Here is a 16,847-nt window from a genome sequence, read left to right as displayed (position 1 = left end):
TAGTCTTATTTTAGTCAGAATTATCCATGACTTTAGTCTACTTTCAGTTGACAAAAATTGATGACATTTAGTCTAGTTTAAGTCAATGAACATTTTATTTTAGTCTCTTTTTAATCAAAACAGAAATAGTCTAAGAAGTATTCTCAAGAGGCATGTTAATACTAAAACAATTTGTTTAACGTAGGCCTATTGGTCTAGAATAAGATATTCAAAGTCATGTTGTTGAAGCCAAATTCAGTTCAGTTTGATTGCTATGTGAATGACAAAACTAGTTACAGTATTTGGCCAACAAGGGATGCTTAGTACACATGCAGTCAGTCAGGTAGGAACTAAGAACCCACTTTACACTCTCTCATTCAAACAAATACAAACGCACACACACAGTAGCTATACACACTAGTCACACATGGTAACCCACTTTACACTCTCTCACAAACAAACACACACATGCTAGTCACACACGTTTGTCTCATTAACATTAAAAGCTAACGTCTAAAGCTAACGTTAAAATGAGACACATTAAGCACAGCCTCATGAGTTAGCTAATAATAATAACGCGACCAAACGAGACAAAATAACCTTGTAACATTTTGTCTCATTTTTATTTTGTGAACTACATTTTGTGTCGCTTTTATTCGTCAACGATATTGCATTATACATTTAGTCATCGTCACATCAGCATTTACGCTGCGTCTTGTTTTTTATCACTGAAAGTTTCGTTGACAACGATATTTAGTCATAATTTTCATTGACGAAAGCAACACTAGAAGTACCACAAACAATTTCACCTTGGTATGTCAAACTATGATTGAATTAGAGCAGTTTCAAAATTGGTTGAATCTAACAATGCTTACCACAGGAGAAACAGCTTACTTTTTTATACAGTAACTGAACTGACAATATACAACACTGAGAATAGCTCAATGGGCTGGGATGGTGACCTGTAAAAGGTAGTAGGTTGGAATCCAGCCATTATCTTTTGGCCTGTCATCATTTTGATTATCTGTTTAGTTAAACAGGATGACATCATTCTGAAATACCATGCACAATTTCATGCAATTTCATCTTGAAATGTCAACCGTGTCTTAACCTTTGTCCCAAACCTGACCGAAGCTAATAGTCTGTCCTTCCTATCCATACAATCTCAACAGTTGGTGTGTGGCAGAGAGGACAGAGAGACTGGCTAGTAACCTTTTGCTCATGAGTTCAAATCCCCATTCAGCCTGTTGTTGGCCAAACATGAAGTAGTTTTGCTCTCTTGTTGTCCAACTCTCGATCTTCTGCAGTGTACATGTTTATAATATTTTGCCATTTTGCGGAAGAACCCGCATGGCTGCTTGCAGCTATATTTATTAGGGACCTATTGTTATTGTTAATATTATTAGGGGGCAAGCAGCAAAGCTGCGAGGCACCTATTGTTATTGTTAGTATTATTAGGGGCCAAGCAGTGAAGCTGCGAGACACCTATTGTTATTGTATGTATTATTGGGTGTGCTTGCCTACGGCAAGAGCACAACCTTTTGTTATCTCACATATATATTATTATCATTATTGTTTCTCTTCACACCCCTAAAACTCAGTAAATATTTGGACTACATAGACAACCTAGGTGTCAAAAGTTTTGTCTTGGTCGCAATTGAGTTGCTTGTATTGGGATTTACGTTACGTCTAATATTTCACTGAAGCATTAGCATCATGACATTAGCCTCTGTTGCCCTGGCAACACATACTATAGCCAGAGAATGTCTAATATAGAGAGAACCACAGACATAATAAAGAGTAGACACTGCATTGGCTGCTGGGCGCGAGAAATGCAGCCGCCATCTTGGAAAGGTCAAGTTCCTCATTGCTTAGCGTCAGAATAAACAAGATGCCAGCACTGTGCAGCATATTCCTGCTCAAATCGGCGGACAATCGCAAACAGGGCTCGGGGGATTACTTTTCACCAGTAAGATTTAACATTACCATACTATTGGTTATATTTTGTGAAAATAATAACCATGTCCTGTATCATAGCTACATGTATGACCTTTGCAGCAAAGCAAACCGCGTGAAAATTAGTTTGGTATTCAGTTTGGTATGATTAATTAAATGCGCTGCCAGCTCATTGCCCCTGCCAAACAGATTACACTGAGTGGAGCGAGTGACCTTTCCAAGATGGCGGCCCCACGGCTAGTCAGCGCCAGTAGGCAGTAGCTAGGGTTGCCAACTTCAACCCCAAATGCGGGACACTTTCTCCCCCCCCGCTAATGTATGCAAATTGTTTGCCTGATGTGATGCTAGTTAGGGACTTCCATGGTTAATGCGAGCATGCGAGCAAATGTTTTGGGCTGATTTCAGTGAAAAATAGTTTTTGGAGCTTGAAACAAACAAACATAGCCGTTTGTCCAATTGGTAAAACGTTGTCTAGTGAAGGTAATTACGTTTACGTTTCTTAGCCTGGTTTTCCATCTTTATATTGTCTCAAATTAGCTTTCGATCTGTCAGTGTCACTGTTGTGTGTAAGCGGCACTAAGGGCTGCATATGTTCATTTTGAATTTTCCACTGGAGCTTTAGCTAGCTGGCTAACGTTGCGTTCTCTCCTCCTGTGTTCAATGACTCAATTCATCAAGCTGTAGCTAACGTTATCTAAGTCTGTCAACAGAGCTCCTGGGTAACTTAACTTGAATATACCAGAAAATATACAAATGATTGAAACCATCATTCAGTAAATCGCCGAGGCCAGGAGTGCTTTCAGCTTCTGAAGGTCGTCTGCACTGGTGATGCAAGACCCTTCGCGTTAACATTTCCATGCACTCGCGCTCCCTTCTGACACGCGCACCTGTTCGCAATTCACTGAATATGAATACTGGCGAGGCTGTGACTGGAAAACGGGACTGGAGCTGTCCCGGGCGGGACAAATCAATATCACCCATAAATCGGGATGTCCCGGACAAATCGGGACGGTTGGCAACCCTAGCAGTAGCGGTCGATGAGGTGTCTACTGTTAATTATGTCTATGGAGAGAACTGCCACTCTCAGGAAAGTTCCGGGTTCTGAACTGGTTGAAGTTCCATGTGAGGGCGCTAACGAGCGAGTGCAGAATGAATGGAGGTCTATGGAGCGGTACCCCTCAAAATCCAGGATATAATATTTTTTATTAAAGGATATAAAATATTCCGATATTTTTTCAGGATATAATTTTTTGTCTAGTAATTTGATTTCTGAATTCGAAAGGGGAGGCAAAAAAATACACACTGCAGGCTGTTAGATAAAGATTTAAAGTCGCCTTTCTGTTCTAAAAAGCTTATGAAAATGTCACTGACGTCATACACATCGTACGACCAGAGCTACCGCTTTACGGCAAGCTCTGGTCACTTTTTCTCTCAGGGCATCGACAACACAGCTGACAGGTTAGGCTCTCCCTGTCAATACACATGCTAGAAAGAGTTTTGGCTTGCTAATGTTGTTGCTAATGTTGCTAATGCTCTGACATTCTGATTCCGCTTTGGATGCCATCAAACGGGAGCTCTGGTCGTATCAGTCCTTCACTAACCAATCAGCATTCTGCAGCAGAATGCGAGCGTGTTATGGGCATCAAGACTCACCCTGTAAGAAATCAAAAGGACATAAGTACTCGTTCATTAAACTTTCGACCTATAATCCATGTTGAACATGCAAAAACTACAATCAAATCGGAGATTTCTCAACCACAATCAGGCGAAAGAGACAAATTTAGCCGTTTAGCTCCATAGACTCCCATTCAACATGCACTTGCTCGCGATCACCCCCAGTGGAACTCTGGTGGAACTGCAGCCAAATTCGGTACAATGGGGCTTACTAGGGAGTGGCAAGGCTCTCCTTAAACAGGCTCTGCTACAGCGGTCTATGATGCATCTGTTTTCAGTCGTTAAAATAACCATTCCTCCCAAATACATTTTCATTGTAGGGTTTATTATAACATAAGATTACAAGTAAATGATTTGTGAGTGAAATAATCATTAGCTGTGGTTTCAAACCAGTGTAGCTCACTGCAACGCTGTAGCCTCGTTTAGGTGATAGAGACGTTCTTTCACGCAAATTGGAGCTTGTATTTTGAGTGAAAACAAAATTCCCAGCCGTTGGACTTTGTTGAGAAAGCGGTTTCGAGTGGAACTGCCATCTCGTACTTTTGATCTAGGTTGTGAAAGTCTTTGTAATTTGAACGAGTGCGGGTCGCCCATGACACCGCCTAGTATTTTAGGCGGCAGCCATGCTAGAAAGCGTCATAGTAGCTAGTATTTTCGTAATTTTATAGTTCAATTTTACACAAAAAAACTGAAAGAGGGAAATGTTATGACGATATGACAATTGTGAAGACAGCCAGCTATTGCGTGAAATTAGTGCCAGGAGAGCGAGCTCTGTAAAAATGATTTGTAACTTGCAAAAAGATTTGTGTCTCTGTAGAAAATGATTTGTGTACTTGCAAAAAAAAGTTTTGTGTCTCCGTAGAAGAAAAAGATTTGTGCACTTGTAAAAAAAAAAAAAAGTTTTGTGTCTCAGAGAAGAAGGCGGGAACACTGCTTCCAAAACCATCTAAGCCAATCAAATATAGCCATTTCTGTGCGAAGTATCATTGGACATTTTTGTCTGTCTATCATACAAAGAACGTCAGACAAAACTAGAATGCTGATGATTTCAATGGCATGTCATTTGGTAACGTTTAATAGTTCAAAATATCCATGGGCATGTATCTTTAATTCAACATTTAAAAATTATTCAGTTAACACACTCTTAATAGTATAAACTAATGGATAAGGGCCGTAGTACGTTGAATAGTTTTTTTATGTAAATATGTATACAGATATTTAATTAGACAACCAGACCATGTTGTGTCAGTCCCTGAACATGCTTGGAAACTTGTGTGACAATTATGCCATGTTCAGCTTGTCACTGGAGTCCTGCATATCTACCTGCGACACAGGTGTTGGTCTCGTCTAAGGCCAGGAATACACCAGGCTTGTTCTGCATTATATGCAGGCTATGGAGGAATTGCGGTCGTGCTTGGACTCTACTGACTGGGATATGTTCATGACTGCCTCCAATAGTCTGGGTGAGCTCACAGAGGCTGTGACATCATACATCAGCTTCTGTGAGGACTGCTGTATACCAACACGCACCAGGGTGAGCTACAACAACAACAAACCCTGGTTTACAGCTAATCTCAGAAGGCTGAGGCTGGACAAAGAGGCCGAGTTTAGGAGTGGGGACAGGGACAGTTTCAAGGAGTCGAAGAACAGGTTTAGCAAGGTGGTGAGAGAGGCTAAACGACTGTACTCAGAGAGGCTGAAGCGCCAGTTCTCTGCTAACGACTCTGCTTCTCTCTGGAGTGGGCTCAGGCAGATCACCAACTTCAAGCCCAGAGCCCCCCACTCCACTAACGACTCTCGTCTGGCCAACGACCTGAACGAGTTATACTGTCGTTTTGAAAGACAATTGGACAGTCCTGTACAACTCCTTTCCACCCGTGAGGCCTCCCCCCTCCCCCCCTCTACAGTGACGACCCTCTCCATTCAGGAGAGAGAAGTGAACAAACTGTTCAAGAAACAGAACCCCCGCAAAGCAGCTGGGCCGGACTCTGTCCCTCCAGCCACCCTCAAGAACTGTGCTGACCAGCTGTCTCCGGTGTTTACCTACATCTTCAACACCTCCCTGGAGACATGCCATGTGCCAGCCTGTCTCAAGTCCTCCACCATCATCCCTGTGCCCAAAAAGCCCAGGCCAACTGGACATAATGACTACAGACCCGTCGCCCTGACCTCTGTGGTAATGAAGTCTTTTGAGCGCCTGGTGCTGGCACACCTTAAAGCCATCATAGACCCTCTACTGGACCCCCTGCAGTTTGCCTACAGAGCCAACAGGTCTGTGGACGATGCACTTAATATGGCCCTCCACTTCACCCAACAGCACCTGGACTCCCCAGCATCCTACGCCAGGATCCTGTTTGTGGACTTCAGCTCTGCCTTTAATACCATCATCCCCGCTCTGGTTCAGGACAAGCTCTCCCAGCTGAACGTGCCTGATTCCACCTGCAGGTGGATCACAGACTTCCTGTCTGACAGGAAGCAGTGCGTTAAGCTGGGAACACAAGTCTCTGATTCCCGGTCCATCAGCACTGGATCTCCCCAGGGCTGCGTCCTTTCTCCTCTACTCTTCTCCCTGTACACCAACAGCTGCACTTCCAGTCATCCGTCCGTGAAAATCCTGAAGTTTGCGGACGACACCACCCTCATTGGGCTCATCTCTGGTGGAGACGAGTCTGATTTATATGTGGGAAGCAGACAACCTGGTGACCTGGTGCAGCCAGAACAACCTAGAGCTCAATGCTCTTAAGACAGTGGAGATGGTTGTGGACTTCAGGAAGAACACAGCCCCCCTCACCCCCTTCACCCTGTGTGACTCCCCAGTCAACACTGTGGAGTCCTTCCGCTTCCTGGGCACTATCCTCTCCCAGGACCTCAAGTGGGAACTGAACATTAGCTCCCTCACCAAGAAAGCACAACAGAGGATGTACTTCCTGCAGCAGCTGAAGAAATTCAACCTGCCAAAGACAATGATGGTGCACTTCTACACAGCCATCATTGAGTCCATCCTCACCTCCTCCATCACCACCTGGTATGCTGCTGCCACTGCCAAGGACGAGAGCAGGCTGCAGCGTATCATCCGCACTGCTGAGAAGGTGATTGGCTGCAATCTGCCTTCCCTCGAGGACCTGCACACCTCGAGGACCGTGAGACGGGCGAAGAAGATTGTGGCTGACTCCTCCCACCCTGGACATTCCCTGTTTCAGTCCCTCCCCTCTGGCAGAAGGCTGCAGGTCCATCAGGACCAAAACCTCACGCCATACAAACAGTTTCTTCCCTTCCGCTGTTGGCCTCCTCAACAAGGCCAAAACTCACACTGACTGAATGTCCTAAAAAGCTTTTTGCACTACACTCAACTCCTGTAATATTTGTATTTTATATTGTATTTTATATTGTAAATTGGCAACTTATATTCAACTTTATTGTATATTCTATTTTATTTTAATTGTATTCCACTTAGTACTGCTAGTTTATGTATCCTTAGTATAGTTAGACCACATAATTAAATTTAAGATTCCTATATCTTTACTGTATGCACCTTCCTGCCAAAGCAAATTCCTTGTCTGTGCAAACTTTCATGGCGAATAAATCCCATTCTGATTCTGATTATAATGTCTAGACAAATGTCCCATTTTTGGTGGGAACAATTTTAAAATGTTTGACCTAACAACTGGGTCAACCTTTAAATACTTTTCACGTTATTTACATTATATTGTCCTCCACAAGCATTCACTACTAGCCTGACGTTGTCATACTCATAATTCTAGTCAGAATATGAGTCTGAAAACTTTCCATTGGGCTGTGACTATGGGGCGTGTTTCAACCGAACTCGTAAAACAAATGCCTCTTCGCTCAATTGGATAGACCTACAACCAATCAGAGCAACGTAATAGGTTGTTTGTTGAAAACAAATTCAACCCAAGGGCTCTTTCGTGACGTTGTTGATTACGTTACCGTTGATCATCTGTCCATCATCGTATAAAGCCCGCCCTTGCAATTTCATTGGTCCGCCCAGATCCTGGTTTTATATAGTTGTTCCCAATACGAGACCCTCCAGACCCAACTTCCCGACCAAATTTGTTTGTGGGCGGGGCGAAGTTGGGCTGGCAGCCAGGCTATCAGACCAAGCCTCACAAAAGTAAAATAATTTTAATCCTCACAACCGTTTGTCCGGTACAGCCAATCAAATTCAGCAGAAAAGCCACCAAACAGGAAATGAAGTCATATCTCAGCAGTTCTTTGAGGCAGTGATCTAGGGCTGCAACAACAAATCGATTAAATTGATTAAAATCAATTATTAAAAGCGTTGGCAACAAATTTAATTATCGATTCGTTGTGTCGCGTGATTATTACACCAATCTATAAGTCGCGGAGATGTTTGGCTATTAAAAAAAAAAGTTTCGTTGAGCGCTGTGCAGAGCGGAGGTAGAGAAAAGACCATCGGAGAGACGTTGTTGAGTAACGTTGTTCTGAAACACATGCCAGAGAAATCAGTACGACTGAAGTCATCAAAGGTGTGCAGCATTTCACACTACATACGTCGAAAAGGTGTGTTAATTGACCAAGGTGAAGTTGGTTTCATATTCAACATTTGTCAAATATGAAATTCGCCAATCAAATTCAGCAACTGATACGGAAAAAGGGAAGTGAGGTCATATCTTTACGAATCTTTGCATTGACTACAAAGTTGGTGTATGGATTCATGACCCTGTTGTTAAGAGGTCCGAAAAAGGTAGTGTCATTTTAGCTCTAGGGGGTGCTACAATAGGATACCAGACAAATTGATGAGGCCGCCATATTGATTGAATACAACTTTTTTCCCTACTCCTACACAATGTATCCAATAGTCACCAGATTTGGCACAGATTATCTTCACACCACAATCACCTTGACATGTCAAAATAGGACTAAATTACAGCTGTTTAAACTTGGGCTAAATCTGACCACGCTTGCCACTGGAGAAACGGCTTTTTGCATGCAGTAACTGTACACAGCAATTCTCAGCGCTGAGAATGGGTCATTGGGATAAGACGGGCTTCTTTGAAGTACAAGGTCACAGGTTCGAATCCAGCCAAAGTTTCAAGCATGTCATGATACTGGTTTATCTCTTTAGTGAAGCCAGGTATGCGGCAGTAGCTGTCGAGCAATATAATCATAATGGACACAATAATGTTTAATTCTCAGGGGATCTATACTCAAGAGGAGTCAGATTTATTGTGCTTTGTAGATGTGTCCTCTAATCTCTCGGGGGACGATCCTGTGTCTGACGCATGTTAACTTGTGATACCAGCCGAATTGATGCTGCCATTTTGAATAAATTAAACGCTTTTTGTCTTATCCATCTACAAAATGTATCAAATATTCACCAAATTTTGGACGGATTATCTTCAGACCCCAATCCCCTTGACGTCAAAATAGGACTAAATTAAACTTGGGCTGTTTAAACTTGGGTCAAATCTGACAACTGCTTGCCACAGGAAAAACTGCTTATATCTTTACCCAGTAACTGAACTCTGATTTCCAGCACTGAAATGGCTCACTAGGATAAGTTGGTGTCCTGGCAACGGCAATGTCAGGGCTTCGAATCCAGTCAAAGCTGACAAGCTTGTCATTTCTCTGATTCACTGTTTTGCGAGAGAAACAAGGCCCGATACACCGCAGTCGCTAGCTACCTGTAGTCAAGCTGTGTATAGTCAATGCAATCCTCACACAAACTATCAAAATGATTTTAGATTTTCGAAACCATTTGTCCAGTACAGCCAATCAAAGTCGGCAGCAGAGCCGCCAAACAGAAAGTTGCGTCATATCTCAGCAAATCTTTGATGGATTCAAGCCAAACTTGCTGCGTGTACTCAAAACCCTCTTCTGAGGATGTTGAAAGTTTCTTCTGGGTCATCTGACCTTCTTGGCCACCCCATTGCTGCTTGCAGCTATATTTATCAATGTATTCATTTAGCTCTATTAAGCTACAGTATTGAATCGTCATCACCGTTCAACTCGGATCAACACTGACAATTTACAATTATACAGCAATAACCTCAACAACAACACTACAAGTCTTTCAATAAGAATCATTGTGATCCTGGGGGAAACTAACATCAGGTCCAGCCAATCATTCCTAACTGTCGTGGTATTCTCGGAACAATGCGTCTTGAGCCTTTTCTTGTAGGTGGGGAGACAGTCAGTGCCCCTGATGGAGGTGGGGAGTTGATTCCACCATTGGGGGGCCAGACAGGAGAAGAGCTTGTGTTGGGACCGGGCGCTCTTGAGCGGGGGGACCACCAGACGGTTGTCTGAAGAAGACCGTGGGTGGCGGGTGGGGGTGTAAGGCTAAAGGAGAGACTTGATGTAGTCGGGTGCAGTCCCGTTCACCACTCGGTGAACGCCACTCAGTTAACGGAAACCAATTCAAACCGTGTACCTATTTACATTTACATTTATGCATTTAGCAGACGCTTTTATCCAAAGCGACTTCCAAGAGAGAGCTTTAAAAAAGAGCATAGGTCACTGATCATAACAACGAGGTAGTCCCAAACATTGCAAGCAGCCAAAACATGAAGCATACATTGTGAAAAAACTAAACAAGTGCCGAAGGGAAGACCCATAAGAACATGCAGTTATACGAGTTACAAATAAGATCAGGTCCAGCCAAGCATTCCTAAGTGCCGTTGTACTCCCGGAACATTGAATCTGATACGGGCTGTGATGGGTAGTTAGTGGAGAGAGATGAGGAGCGGGGTAACATGGGAGCGTCTGGGTAGATTGTAGACCAGGCGGGCCGCTGCGTTCTAAATCCTCTGTAGAGGGCGGGTTGTACATGCTGGGAGACCAGCGAGCAGCCAGTTGCAGTAGTCCAACTTGGAGAGGATAAGTGCTTGGACTAGCAGCTGGGTGGAGTGCTCAGACAGGTATCTCCTGATCTTCCGGATCTTGTAGAGGGTGAATCTACACAACCGGGAGACTGCAGCAATGTGGGCCGTGAGGGAGAGCTCGTCATCCATGGTAACCCCAAGGTTCCTGGCAGAGGATGAAGGGGTCACCGTTGCAGATCCCAGGGGGATTGCGAGATCGTGGGAGATGGAGGGTTTAGCCGGGATGAGAAGTTCTGTCTTGGCGAGGTTCAGCTGGAGGTGGTGCTCGGTCATCCAGGCGGAGATGTCTGTGAGGCAAGCCTCAATCCTAGCTGAGATCCCAGGATCAGTCGGGGGGAACGACAGGCGTGTCGTCAGCGTAGCAGTGTTAGGAGAAACCATGGGAGGTGATGATTGGTCCAAGTGAGGTGGTGTACAGAGAGAAGAGGAGGGGTCCAAGGACGGAGCCCTGTGTGACACCAGTGGAGAGCTGGCGAGGGCCTGACAGTTTGTCTCCCCAGGAGAGCTGGTAGGATCTTCCCGACAGGTAGGATGAGATCCACTGGAGTGCAGTGCCAGTGATGCCCAACACTGCAGAAAGCTCCAGCAGAATGATGGATGACCTGGAAGCCGCTCTGGCAGACTGGAGGGCAGTGGTGACTGAAAGGAGGGCAGTCTCTGTGGAGTGGCCAGTCTTGAAGCCCGATTGGTTGGGGTCAAGCAGGTTGTTCTGAGAGAGAAAGTTTGACAGTTGGTTAGATACAGCACTTTTAATTGTTTTTGAAAAGAAGTGTAACAGTGATACCGGTCGGTAGTTCTCATTCCGTTTGTTTTTTATAGGCGACTTGGCCAAGAGGCTGATCTCTCCAGAAATTGGAGTGGTGTTCTTCAACGCCCCCAGCAGCCTTCCGACAGAACTACAGCCAGGTGAGCAGACTGCAAATCAACAATACAAAACACTCTATCCTGTTTTCAAACCTCAGAATTTTTGGTATATTTAACAACTCAAATACACACTTCCTTTATTTTGGTCTTGATAGTTCCTCATCTTGTTCCTAGGTGTAGATGGTGTTCTGACTAGCAAAGAACAGGCGTCCCTAACTTTGCAGCTGCTCAAGAAGTTAGACATCACACCACAGCCTCTGTTCCGTCCACGAGCAGCCTCTATTGAGCCCCTCACCCTCTTTCAGAAGATGGGGGTGGGCCGGCTAGAGTTGTACGTCCTCAACCCAGCCAAACAGAGTCAGGAGTATCAAACACTGCTGCAGAACCGGCCTGACATGCCCACATCCACCACATCCTCCACCACGTCCTTCTCAGCACAGACACCCCCTCTGACCCATCCCGTCACGACTCTGGCATCTGTGTGTGCCCTGCTGGTATGGCACCCATCCTGCCCCCAGGAGAAGGTTGTCAGAGTGTTGTTCCCTGGAGTCACCCCACAGTCAAAGCTCTTAGATGGACTGGAGAAGCTGAGGGGCCTGGCCTTCCTCCAAAAACCCACCATGACCACTGGAGAGGTGGAGGGATGGGGGGAGATGGAGACGAGGGAGCCCAGACAAACAGAGAGCCAGGACAGTGGGAGGTCTGTGGAAAAAGAGGTTCCAGTGAAGTCTGGCAGTGGTACTGGGAAAGACAGGGGGAATCGAGAGGAAGGCAAGAAGGATGGGACAATAAAAGAGAAGAATAAAGTGACTAATGGAAATGGGGGTAAAGAAGAGTTCAAGAAAGAGGTTGATAAAGTCAGGGGAAGAGAAGGAAGTGTGAAGCAGAAAGCAAGCCTGTCAGAAAAGCCTGTCAAGAAAGTGGGAGGGAGAGATGTAAAAAAGGACGAGAAGGTTGTGAAGAAAGAGGAGAATGGACCTAAGAGAAAAGAACTTCTGAAAAAGGAGGCTGTCTTTTCAAAACCAAAGAATGATGTTAAGAGCAAAACAAAAAAAGAAATGATGAAGAATGATCTGAAGACTGGAAAAATTACAATTAAACCATCAAAAGAGATCAAGACAGATTTTAATTTAGACACCAAGAAGACTCAAGGGGGCTCATTAAAGCAAACTAAAGCAAATGTGTCAAATATCTCTAAGACAGAAAGTACCCAACCATGGAAGTGCCTGAAGGTCGACCAGAACCTAGAGATTGAGGGATATTCAATCTCCAAGACGTCCACTCCTGAAGATATGACAGCTGATTTCCTCAGATTCAGAAAAGAAGCAGAGGAAGAAGAGGTGGAGAAGAAGAAGGGGTTTGATAAAGGAGAAAAGAAAAGTGGAGAGTTAAGTAATGAAGATTTAGGTAAAGAGACAGACAGCAGTGTGACAAAAGAAGAGGTGAGTGCAGTAGGTGGAGAGACAAATGGAGATCGTCAGATGGGAGGAGAAAATGCAGGGGATCGGGTTGAAAACCGTGATCAACCAGAGAAGCCTCCAGCCAAAGTTGTGGGGTTTCCAGCTCCTCTGACCAAACCACCCAAAGGTGACTGCAGCATCATCCAGGATCTTACCCCTACAGAGTACACCCTCCTAGAAGGGGGCCTGCAGGAGAGCCCCCCCCCCGGACTCACCCCTGAAGACCAGTGCCCGCCAGGCCCCAATCCTGACGAGGAGACAGTGGAACTGGCCTCTCCAGAGTCACGACCCAACAGTGCAGGCCATACGCCTTACTGTCTGTCACCAGATGACGTGTGGGGCTGTAGGGACAACAAGAGTGGCAGTCTGGTAGCAAAGTCCTCCACCCCAGAGCACTTCAGGCAGGATGAGGGGCAGCCTGCATCTGACTCCAAAACCACGGTAAACTCCAGAGAGAAACATCTGAGTTTCCTGTCTCTGGGTTCGCTGAAAGAAGGACTTACTGATGTCTCTCCTTCTGTCACCGCCACCACCATCACCACCACCACACACTCTTTGCCCGCCGAGGTCAGTTCCCCTCAGTCCACTGAAGTGGATGAGTCCTTGTCCATGTCATTTGAGCATGGTGCTACCACTGTGAGCCAGATAGAGGGGGAGGACGGTAACTCACAGACACAATCTAATGGCAGCCATTTTGTAGAGGCAGACTTCAGAGTGGGGATGTCTCTACCACTGAAGAAGTCTCATAGACCTCTGGGACCGGGCTCTGAGATGGGGCGTCCCTCAGGTCCCAACACCCTCCATTTTGACTCTCCAGCTCATGACGTGGACTTGTGCCTAGTCTCACCCTGCGAGTTCAAACATTTCAAACCGCCAGACTCTTCACAGCAGCCCCAGCCGTCAGATGCAGGCCATTGCTCCCAGGAAGTATCTGTGCCTCGTAGCCACAGCAACAACAACAGGGACAAGTCTGTTAGCGAATCTAATGCCCCCCTGGGCACCGAGGATTGTCCCTCTACCACAGCAGATGGAGTTCTGGATTCCGATGATGAGTCGTGTAGTGAGCCATCCAACTCTTTCCATGACCCTCCCACCCATCACCCTCTCTCTCCAGATCCTTCCCCTGTGCCCCTTAAGGACATCCCCCCTTTGCCCCTCCAGCCTGGATCCTGCATGCCCGTACCCCTCCCTGACACTGTGGTTCATGGGAAGGTTGTGAAGAGTGGTGCAATGCGAGGGAAGAAGCTCTCTATAGTAAGTTTGAGTCAATTTAATTGTATAAGAAATACAAATAGCTCATTGTAAATATGTAAAGATACATATTATTTTAAATGTCATTCTTAGACAGTTGTTTCAGTTGCAGCATAATAGGAATTGAAGTCCCCGTTACGCATGTTTTATTTGAGCGAATGGGACATGATGTCCAGCTTTTTCCTTGTGATCATCAAGTTGTTGGTTTAAATTGATTTCTTTGACAGCTGTCGGAGGCCCCCCAGAAGCCTGGGGTGGGCGGAGGTCCGACGCAGACCGCCAAAACCAGAACTGGATTCCAAGCGGGAGCCATTAAGGGTGTCAAGAGTCTAAAGATGGCGCCTGGCAAACCAGGTTGGAGTTGTTGCAGATCATAGTTGCACTGCTGCTGTTTTGATGTCTTAACTATCTGAATAACTATATTAATAACTTAGCAATATATGTGATGCGGGGAGCCTGATAGGTGTTTTAAGGAATACCGCACCATTTTAATTAAATAATTAATAAAAAAACTTCACAACAATTCCAAGAGCTTCTGTGTCATGGATCACAAACTGTACGTTGTTGAAACAACACTTAGATTTTCTTTTGTTCTCTTATAGGGTCTAAGGCTGGTTCTGAGGGTGTGGTCAACGTGTATGTGGACCTTGCTTACCTTCCCTCTGGCACCGCCTCCACAACTGTTGACGTGGAGTTCTTCAAGCGTGTTCGCTCTTCATGTTACATCATCAGCGGGGACAATCCAGAGGGGGAGGGGCTTATGAGGCCTACTCTGGATGCTTTGTTGGATGCCAAGGCCTCCTGGCCAGACTCTGTAGAGGTTAGACACACTCACACCGCCAGACAATAAGACAGTTACCCTGTGTCATTCAGATCTTGTCTCCTCACCTCTGCCCATCTACCATTTCTCTCTCTCCTCACTTTTCATCTTGTTCTCCTCTCTCCACTCTCTCTCCCCTGCAGGTCACCTTGATTCCTACCTTTGAGTCAGGGGCTATGCAGGAGTGGTACCAGCAGACTCTGCACAGACAGAAAGAGCTTGCTGTTATTGTGCTGGGCTCAAACAGTACTGTGGCCATGCAGGATGAGACCTTTCCTGCCTGCAAGATTGAGTTTTGAGGGAGAGCTCAAGGTGGTGGGGTGGCAGAGTGGGGAGGTTGGTAGAGACAGGGAGGGATTGGTACAGATGCTTCTAGCCAGATCTTTCACACACAGGGCTGTTATGTGTGTTCACCTCCATCTCCTGCTCTCTACAGGGTTTGCGAAAAGCCAGAATACGAAGGAGGTTCAGTAAATAGGTTTAGAGAGTTAGAAAAGGAAAGGCCATGACTAAAAGCCAAAACAGTAGTCGAAATGAAGTAACTATCTGACAGGTATCTACACTATATATGTTAACGAAAGAATTTGATGATAAAAACATTTAATTGGATGTGTTTCGAAATCAAAACACAAAATCAAAAAAATGTATAATACATCGTTTCATTGTAATGTGTATTTTACTTACAGAACAAAGTCCAAAGTTCTTGAAATTTGAGTTGTAAATGTATTATGCAAGTCCAACCTATCAGAGACAGTAGGTTATAATGCGAGTGTATTAAATGCTATGCTAATGTACTTCTTGTACCTTTATTCCTGAGACCCAATCATGTAACATTACAGATCAATTACTGTCAAACATTTGTTATTGATTCTTTTTGGAAGATCACTCTAGGTCTGAATGTTGAATAATAATCAATCAATAGCTTTCCTTTTTTTTGCACTTGATTGTAGATGTGCTTAAATGTGGCCTATTAATGCACACAAAGGAGAGTAGCAAGGTGAGATGTTATGAATATATGTTATTGTTGGTAGTCATGTCTGTCCTACACAACTCTGTTGCTTCCCACAATGCTGTACATGACCGAAACAATGACGGGCCCTGGTCAGTTCATACTCATCTGTTGTGAAGGTTCAGGTTGGTGTTTGAGGAGTTCAGAAATCATAAATAATCCAATACAGTACATCAGTAGTCCAAGAAAATGGAGAGCCTTTTTGTTATGAAGTGAAGTTTAATCTCATGTGCCGTGCATGTAACACATATGTTTGTTTCATTCATGATATTCATGAGGAGTGACACTGTGAGAGCACTGGGGAGTCTAACCTTAGAACTGAGAGCACTTTTTGGAGGAATACAGGAAAACAACTGTTCATGCGTAAGTTGATGTCGGCATTGTCTTCAAGTATGTACTGTTACACTGTCGGAGTGATTAAAGGTTAAAATAAGAAATTGGCTCCATGATATTCAGAGGAAATCCGCACTCTCAAGAGATCCACTAGAAAACTAGAACATAACTGGCGTACCACTAAATTGGAGGTTTTCCGTCTGGCCTGGAAGGACAGCCAAATGGAGTACAAGCCAGTCCTCATCAGGTCCAGATTAGAATATTTCTCTAAGTTGATTAGTAGGAACAAACACAACACTAAGTTCCTATTTGATACTGTTGCAAAATTCACTAAGAAAGGTACATTCTGTGTTAGTTCAGATCTCTCTCCCAATGATTTCTTAGATTTCTTTGACCAAAAAATCTATGCAATAAGGGACAAACTACAGACTAGTCCTGGAGGAGTGGCCATCAACACTGAACTTTCCTCTATACCCAGCATGCTACTTGAGGCTCTCACTCACTTTAACTATAACTTTAACTATTTCTATGGAAGCGTTCATCAAGCTGATAGACTCCTCGGAACCCACTAACTGCCTTCTCGATCCCCTCCCTGCCAAACTCTGTAGGGAACTTCTCCCTATTATTGGACCACC

The 16,847-nt window shown here is 44.8% G+C and overlaps 1 protein-coding gene across 1 annotated transcript in view; it reads left to right on the top strand.

Annotated features, from left to right (window-relative positions):
* map1sb (microtubule-associated protein 1Sb) overlaps positions 1 to 16,316 on the top strand; it is a 31,282-nt gene extending 14,966 nt beyond the window's left edge. The window contains exons 6-10 of the mRNA XM_084684509.1: positions 11,295 to 11,381; positions 11,514 to 14,053; positions 14,278 to 14,404; positions 14,653 to 14,870; positions 15,014 to 16,316. Of these exons, the coding sequence (XP_084540635.1) occupies positions 11,295 to 11,381; positions 11,514 to 14,053; positions 14,278 to 14,404; positions 14,653 to 14,870; positions 15,014 to 15,169 (3,128 nt within the window). The 3' untranslated portion in view covers positions 15,170 to 16,316. The remainder of the gene's footprint in view (positions 1 to 11,294; positions 11,382 to 11,513; positions 14,054 to 14,277; positions 14,405 to 14,652; positions 14,871 to 15,013) is intronic.
* Positions 16,317 to 16,847: the final 531 nt, after the last annotated feature.

The sequence above is a fragment of the Hypomesus nipponensis genome, chromosome 3 (assembly GCF_054491055.1).
Source record: "Hypomesus nipponensis isolate SF chromosome 3, ASM5449105v1, whole genome shotgun sequence".
Taxonomy (NCBI): domain Eukaryota; kingdom Metazoa; phylum Chordata; class Actinopteri; order Osmeriformes; family Osmeridae; genus Hypomesus; species Hypomesus nipponensis.
This window is presented reverse-complemented; position numbering and strand designations above follow the sequence as displayed.